At 39.9% G+C, this 8331-nt stretch overlaps 1 protein-coding gene across 1 annotated transcript in view; it reads left to right on the top strand.

The window, feature by feature from the left end:
• Window positions 1–8331, top strand: part of FGD6 (FYVE, RhoGEF and PH domain containing 6) — a 77483-nt gene that overhangs the window by 5432 nt on the left and 63720 nt on the right. Inside the window, 1 exon segment of the mRNA XM_010008067.1 lies at window positions 4–150. Within this exon segment, the coding sequence (XP_010006369.1) occupies window positions 4–150 (147 nt within the window).

The following is an 8331-nucleotide window of genomic DNA, read 5'->3' as shown; positions in this document are numbered from 1 at the left end:
AAGCTGCCTGAAGCCGGGGTTCCCGGCAGGGAAAAGCCAGCGCTGGGGTTTGGGTTCCCGTTCTTCCCGACTCCGCCGGGGCTGCGGAAAGTTTGTCAGCGCCTGAGCCGCGTCTTTGCTTCGGGGCGTACCTGCCTGCATCGAGCTCGGGCAAGCTGGAGCCCTCCCGCACGGGCAGGGCGGGGGGACCGGGAAGTCTGGCGTTCCCAGCTGCCGGGCTGAACTGACCTGCTTCGGTGCTTCGCTTACCTTTCCCCCCGCCCCCTCCCTCTCCTTTATCGCTGCCAGTTTTACGGCTGAAAGAGCTGCGAGGCAAATTCTTGGTCACAAACAGGAGCTCCCCGTGTTTGAGGGAGCTGCTCGTGGTTTCGCTGCGTTTGGCTGCACGGTGCTGAGCTGTTCGGACTTCTGCTCACCCATCTGTTAGGTTAGTGGATTCCTTTCTTAGTCTGCTCGAAGACAAGAGCAGGAGTCGTTTCTGCGTTTAAGAGGTGTCATGTGTAGGTTATTATGTATTGGATGGAAACACAACTCATTACAGCGTAAACCTGAAGCGGCGCTTCCTGCAGGCAGTAGGGTGGGGTGTTGTGAAGAAGCAACACGCAGACATCGAGAGAAAACATCAGCCTAATTCTCAGCGTTTCCCTCCGAAGTACGTCACATTGTCATCAAACCCAGCTTTGTTATCTGGGTTGTATTATTTAATAAGAATTTGCCGGATAATAAAAAGCTGTTCGATGTATTTTTCTGCTTCATTTATTTTCCTATTTTAATATATCTATGACAGAACTAGTTTGATTTACATCTTGTAAAACATGATAAAGTGGGATGTCTCTACTTAGCAGCTGCCTTGTAGGTTCATGTTATTTAGTCGTGCCTCCGGCAGTGCAATTCACCCCTGCTCTTAGGAGTTAAACATCTGTGCAAAGAAACGATACGTGTTAGGGGGTGCTCAAGAGCTTATACCGGGCTGTTAAAATAGAATTTGATGTGCTACTGAGTTTCAGAAAGCTGGGTAGATTTTCAGTACTGAGCAGTGGCTTCAGGACATGCAGAGCTGCGATTGTGTGACTGAGTCTCCCTGTTTTAGTTTGTGTTGTGATAGTGAGGAGAAAGGGGTTCTGGTAAGCCAAGTCACTTCGAAGGCAAAAGAGAAAGGGATGCTGAGGAATATCAGTAAGAAGGAAGTGGGACAGTTACACGGAAAATGTGAATTTTAGGGACGCATGGCCCTGGTAGGCAGGAAGAGGGAAGCTGAAGGGCACGTGAAGGCTGTAGAAAAGGGGATATTGTGTGTGATTGATTATGTGAGGATAAAAAAAAAAAGAGGAGGGGGAAACAGGTGAAACAGGATAAGACATTCACGCTCCTGCTGACAGTGTCAGGGTAGCTCTGCCATGTCAGTTACGGAGCTCATGGGTAGGGTATGAGGAGACTGAGGATTGCCCAAAGATTGTCCTGAAGGTTAAATACCCATCTTTATTGCTGCAGAATTTAGCTCCTGAAGTATGCAGGCATGCTTTATAAAGCTATTGCTGAAATACTGACACCTGTACTTAGTGTCAGTTCTGTGATCTATAGGATCTGTTTCCTACGCTGAAATTTTTTAGATTGTGCATTCAGTTATTCCTGCAGCTTGTGCTGCAAAAGCTCGTTTTCTGACAACCTGTTGGTGCTGTGTTTCAGTGAAAATGTTACCATTGTGTGTGAAGGCTACACCTGGAACTTGAAATGCCTAGAAATCCTTCTGTTCTTCCTTCAGTTTAATTTGAAGGGGTTGAATGTCTCTGTATGGTGTCTTCTTTTCATGCACCTCTAGAACAAAACAACCTGGTTGCATCATCAGTAATGATTTAATATTTTTAAGTAGAATTTTCAGATACGAGTGACTTCAGCTTGATATGCATGACTCTGTAAGAGACACCGTGCTACTGTAAGGGACTATGCTATGGAGAAAAATACTGAATACAGCTTCTGTCCATGGAGAGGACAAGTTGTGAGAGGTCAAGTATTGGTAACCCAGCTTTAGCTCCACTACAGTTTGCCCTCTGCCTTTCTGAATAATGCAGTGCATGTTCAGTTTGTTGCTATATATCTTCTAAAGTTTCTCTACAAGATTTTTTCAGCTACATCTCAGTCCAGAGCTGGGTGTAATTCAGTTGACAGGTGAAGGACTTCTGCTGTAGCTGTTGCTTATGTCTATAAAACTGTGTATGTAAATCTGGACTTGTTAGAACTAAGGAACTATGGCACTTACTCAAAATACTTCTAGATAATTTAAAAATTATTTTAGTGATGAACATGTATGTTGGTGTCCACCTTAATTTGTAGCTCTCACTGCTTTCTCATGTTGTGTGTATTCTTTCTATGTGATCCTGACAAATGCACATTTACTCGTTTTCTGCCTGGAACTGTTGTGCTGTCTTCAAGTATGTGCTTTGCCTTTAAAAGGGAAAAACAAAAGCTCAGAGTTATGAGTTTGACATTTATTATTTCTTGCTAAAGAAACAGTCCTTATATGTGAGTTTATACAGCTTATTTAATGTGGGCAGAATGTATAGCTCAGATTTGAAATCTGATTTGACAACAGCAATGAGAAATATGTAGTATTTTAATGTAAAAAATGTAATTCAAAAGGGAAAAAAAAACAACATAGCAGGAACAGAATGAAAAAAAACCAACATGACTTTTCCAATCAAACCTCATTGCTTTCAAGGACTGAAAAAATGAGGCCCACAGGGTTTAATGTCCCTTTAACCCTCTAATATGTCAAGTCTTGTTATAGTATCAGCTCTATCTCAGCATGCAATCTTAAAAGGTTGTTTATTCATCTCTTGTCCTTACTCTAAAGTTATCCCTAATTTTCCTGTTTTATTTCAACAAGTCATTGGACAACCTGAGATTTATAAATTAATATTTTCCTTTTGCAGTTTATTTAGGATGTTTTCTAAAACTGGAGTGGTTTGGAAACCATCATTTTCCCTTGTGTTTTAAAAACTACATGTGTTATCTTCCGGGATGTCATGACTCATTTTTTTGTTGTTGTTGTTTTCTTTTGAGCACTGTGGCACCTGCAAAAATTGGAGCCTCTGGATAATGAGAAAATAAATACACAGTTGTAGGAAATAAGTTAGTGATCGCAGAATACTTCTTTGGGGTGTTTGCATAATGAAACTTTCTTTCTGTAACTGGAAGCGAAGTAATTGAACTGGAAAGTCTTGTTGTGAGTCATTAAAAGAGTTTTAAAACATTTTATCTCTTCCTCTCTGCAATGTAGTCACTGCCATCGCAATACCATCTGAATGTATCCCAAACATGGAGCAATAATTATGTCTTTACCTACATGCTGGCTTTATTTTCTTGTTTTTTGTCCATGAGTTGAAGTATAATATGCCAAAAGTAGTCCCAGGAACAGTAAATGGGCTGTTGGTGAAAGCTCCACTTTCATGTAAGAAAGAACTGCATATTGATCCCTTGGTAGATACCTTCTGGGTATTGTAGTATTCTCATATATAGCCTACAGGTTCCTCACTCTTAGAATACAGTGTTCAAATGTAAACAAGGTGCCATGAGAAAGCCAGTATGAACCTTTACAGTAGACCAGCTTCTAAGCAGTAACTGTCGCAAGTCCTTTCCTTTTCCCTAGTACCTGTGAAATAGATTTCACCTATGATGTGAAAAGGAATAAACTACCTTGTATACCATGTGGTTACATAAGAGCATACATGTGGCCAGCTTCCATAGAGTAGCTGATTTGTTAAGTTCACACTTTGGCTCACCCCAGAGTAACCTGATTGTGTACCGGTACCTTAAATTTAGGTCCAGCTGCTGGCAAAATCTTATGTCACACTGATTAATTGTTTTACTGTTTTGTGATTCAAAAAGGATATTGCCCTAGGGCGAGTTGCAGGATCCTGCACGGGGATACCTCGCGTGGCTGGAAACAGTCCCTTAGGGGACCCTGGATACCAGGAGAGAGGCTTCTGTTCCTGTGGAGCATCGCAAGGGAAAGAATATCAAGTTGTGTTTGCACAACAGCATCCAAAACCATTTATCCCAGTGTCCTGGACAGATGCAGTAAAACGTAACTTGGTCTTGGTCTTTCGCTGTTCCCAAACAGAGAAGTTGTTAACATAATTTCAAGAGTATGGGCATAAAGACAACCTAGGAAAATGTTCCTCTAGCAGTACTAGGTTTTATTGCAGGGGGGTGGTGCTAGTTGTATTTTTGCCTTAGTTCAACTTCGTATAACTTCTTTTCTCCATGTTCCTGTGCTGGGCAGGCAAGACAACAAGAGGTACAGATTTGAGGCAAAGATTTAAAGCTGTGTAATAATAATAATAGTGCTTAAGACTCCACTGTCTTAGTGGCTTTCCTGCTCATTCATGATGCTGCATAGGAGAAGATAGGTGAGCATTTTTAAGTAAGGTCCTCAGCTGTCAAACTGTATCATCTGAAGAACAGAAATGGACACTCTAAGGCCAAAACATGGATGGAGGAAGTTGTTCCAGGGTGCTCTCATCCTTCTGTAAAGCAACTTAGAAGGCAGGACAAGAGCAGGTGCTAGTTGAGACATAATGAGTGTTGGTTGCAGAGGAGCTCGGTAGGATGAAAATGAGTGTTGCTTTTTCCTTGGCACACTGGAGGAGATAATTTGCCAGAGGGACAAATGTCTGTTCTCTGTTCTGTGACCTTAAGTCAGACAAAGAGTGTGCATTGACCTGCATAGGAGATGCTAAAATCTATTATTGTTAGAAAAATAATGCATTTTTTAACCCACATTTTTGAAGGATGTTGGGTGTGTTGATATTTTTAAGCTTTTTTTTTTCTTTTTTTTCTCTCTGCCCTGAACACTGTGTTGGCTGTTCTAGATGAGCAGCAGATTTCCTGTTGGTGATGGCAGCTTTGTTTGTAACATTATTTATGGATTTCTTCCTTTGCCTACCCAAGCAAGTCAGAGGATATCTCTGGCTGCTTCTCTGGCTCCTAATAATTGATTCTGTTTTTGCAAATAAAACTTTGTGTTTCTGCTTTTACATTTGGGTTTATTACTGGTAACCCATGATGCTAATCTGGACACAGGGATTGTCTTGGAGAAATGGAGTAGGATTGGAGGGGTAAGTGGGGGAATTCATGGTGATTCTCTATTCTCCTGAGCAAGACAAGCCAGAGAGTCCAATGTTCAGTCCAAAATTTCCCCTGAAACTTCCACACATCTCAGAAAGAGAGTTTAGGTTAACTGTAAGTGCTGGTGGCCCCACCAGAACCCCAGGCATGATGTTCCTGTAGTTAATTATCCTTTGGGTTTAATAATAATTTTAAAGCTTTGTTTCTAGTTTTGACTTGTTAAACTGCAGTGGTCAGCTCTGGCATCTCACCATTTCACTATTTCCTGATTAAAGAGCCATCTGTTATCAAAAATCTTTTACATGTAAGTACACATCCTATTACCATCCCACTTCTTAAATTCTTGGTTAAATTAAGAAGAATGAGCTTGGGATTTGAGGCATAATTTCTAGATCTTGCATACTTCTGTCTTTATTTCTTGCATTCTTCCCAAGTTTTCATCCGAGGATGCCAGAAGGTGACTTATCATGTCACATCCAGCATGTGCTCTGTACAGAAAATTTTTCATCTCCCTTCATCTTTTTATATTTATCTCCTTATAATTTGGAGAATGATTTACCACTTAGCTGCAGACCTGCATGGAACTGATATAACTCCAATGATTTCCAAGTTCTCTTCAGAGTTTGCCTTCCCAAGCATAACCAACCATCTCTGCTCTTAGGTAAACAGTTCCACATGGCACCATGAAAAGCTCGTTGTCCAAACAACTCGCCAGTCCATGCATTTGTTGTATAACATTTCCTTAATTATAATTATTGCTTTTCACCAAAGAGGCTTGCTTATGCTTGTCATTTAACAAAAAAATCATTCTCATATGACTTCCAGTCATTCCTTACACCTTTATATATAACAGTTGCCTCCTACTTAGTTTTCTTTCTATTCAGGATGGGGAATTGTCCCTTTTAAAGCACTGTGTTATGTAGAAACTTTTTTATCCACACATGGTGAATGAAATTTTTTTATAAACAACTGAACTCCATCGCCTGATTTCTAATAAAAATCTAATATACTTTCACCCTTGTTAAGCTGTTGTAATTTTTTTTCTAAGAAGTTAATCACTTGTTCTCCTCAACAAAATGTCTTTTAAGTTTCTGAAAAATACTACTGGTATGCATTCCCTTCCTGAAGTCTTTCCTCTCACGTCATACTTGTGTTTGAAAGGGCTCCTCATCACATTCCTTTCTGACTGAGCAGTCTACTGCAGATCTGTATTGATACCAAGACTGTGACATGCCTGTTAATACACTGACCCACATCTACTCTAGATAAAATGAGCAATCACTTTAAAGCAGATAGTAGTGTCTTTATTGTAGCACACAACTTGCTGATCTCTTCTGTCTATCTCAATGCTTGTAACATTGAAGGCATTTGAAAAATTTCAGTAGGTTTCAGAGATTGTATTAAATTGCACTCATCACAAGTTAATTTTTTTGGCTGTGTTCATTATCCAGGTTTTCACTGTTGGCATATAAACAACTTTCTTGTTTTCTTTGCGTCCTTTTTCAGTGTCATGTTTTGGTTTTGAATCTTATATTCTGGTAATGGTATCATGTGAGTGTTCTTCGGAGTGTTCTCTCTTATGAATACTACTTGAAAGCCTTGCAGAGTGATCTAGTTTGATTGCTATCCAAAACATTAGGCATTCCCTCTAGAGAAAAATAAACTTTCTAGGCTTGTGGACTTCAGTTTGTGGAGTGGGACAAATATTCCACAGGATATCACTTACCTAGCCAGTGTTTAGTCTTCTGTATCTTCTGCAATCTGTTTCTCCCATTTGATCATCAGGAGGGGATCCCCAGCAGACTGTCTCTTTCCTGTTTTCAGGGAGCCTAAATATCTTCATACATTTTACTGAATGTGCTCCAGGTCTACTGCTGCATTGTGTTCTGTGACAAACTGGGCATCCCTTCCTTGGTTTTTACTGTAGGAAACAGGTTCTTTTTATTGCCATCACTTAATTCTCCAACTTAAATAGGCAGGATTTTTTTCCCAGCGGAGTATTGACTCTTCCTTGTGTGAGAAACCTCTGCCTTTGGACAGGCAGAAGAAGGTGGTATGTAGCTGGTTGTTGGGTCACTCTTGGGATATTGTTGGTGACTACTGGGAGCTGTACCTTTGGACAGAAATTCCTTGTTCCTGCTTAGAAACTGTCTCAAAAACTGTCTCTGCTGTTCAGTTTACCTCTTTGCTAATATAATTGCAGCGAGGGCAGCTATTCAAAGTGTAAGTGGAGTCAGTCTGGATACCATTTAATGATTCATGTCCTAGAAAAACATGGTTTTCCTGTTTCTATAGGACAGACATTGTCTCTGGCCGCCTGCTAGAGCAGTGGCTTAGTGTTTAGGAAATGCTTGCAACAGAGGGCATCTGCCTTTTTAAAAAAAAATTCCAAACAGAAAAAACCCAGAAACGTTATTCTTGTATTTTTAGGCTAGAGATTAGGATATAGTTGCACATCTATAATAACAGTGGTGATAAAAACCAAACCCACAGTTCAAAGGGAATAATAAATCAATGTCTTACCCAATCTCTTTTCATGTGAAACATTAATTAACATGTTTTCTTGGGAACTTTATTTAATATGTGCATGACTTCCTGAAAACATCCAAAATATTATTCAAAATAAAGGTAATAAATACAGAGCTAGTACATAAAAAAACCCAAACAACAAACCAGAACGATACATTTTTTTACATTATAAATAATTTTTCATATGTTAAAAATCACTCAAAGCACTTGGAAATCTGAAATTACTCCAGCATATGGAAATAAATTGTCTTAAGTTATCCTGCAATATTAAAATATTTCAGGCATACCTTAAAAAAACCAAAACAACCAACCAAATAAGAAACGCCAAAGGCACCACAATCCAACAATATGATTAAAACTCCATAATCTCCAAGTTCCTCATGTGCTCCTTTTCCTGTCCAGTCTCCCCAGGGTTTGTCATCTTGGGGGTCATCAGTCATAGCAGTGATGACTGTTTTTAGGTCAGACCATAACATGTTGGAAAGAGTAATTTTGTAAGATGCACAGAAATAGTATTTTACTTTTACAGTAAGAAAGCACTGACTTGTTACAAATTACTGCATTAACTTCACACCACAGACTTACTTCACTGAACTGATGGTAGTGGCATGTGAGTTTTACAGCTACTATGGTAATCCATCCTAATATTGTTTGAAAAGCAGAGGAAGGGAAAGA

The sequence above is a fragment of the Chaetura pelagica genome, unplaced genomic scaffold, assembly GCF_000747805.2.
Source record: "Chaetura pelagica isolate M959 unplaced genomic scaffold, ChaPel_1.0 scaffold50, whole genome shotgun sequence".
In the NCBI taxonomy this organism is placed as follows: Eukaryota; Metazoa; Chordata; class Aves; order Apodiformes; family Apodidae; genus Chaetura; species Chaetura pelagica.
Note: the sequence above shows the minus strand (reverse complement) of the source record. Positions and strands in the feature narration are given on the sequence as shown.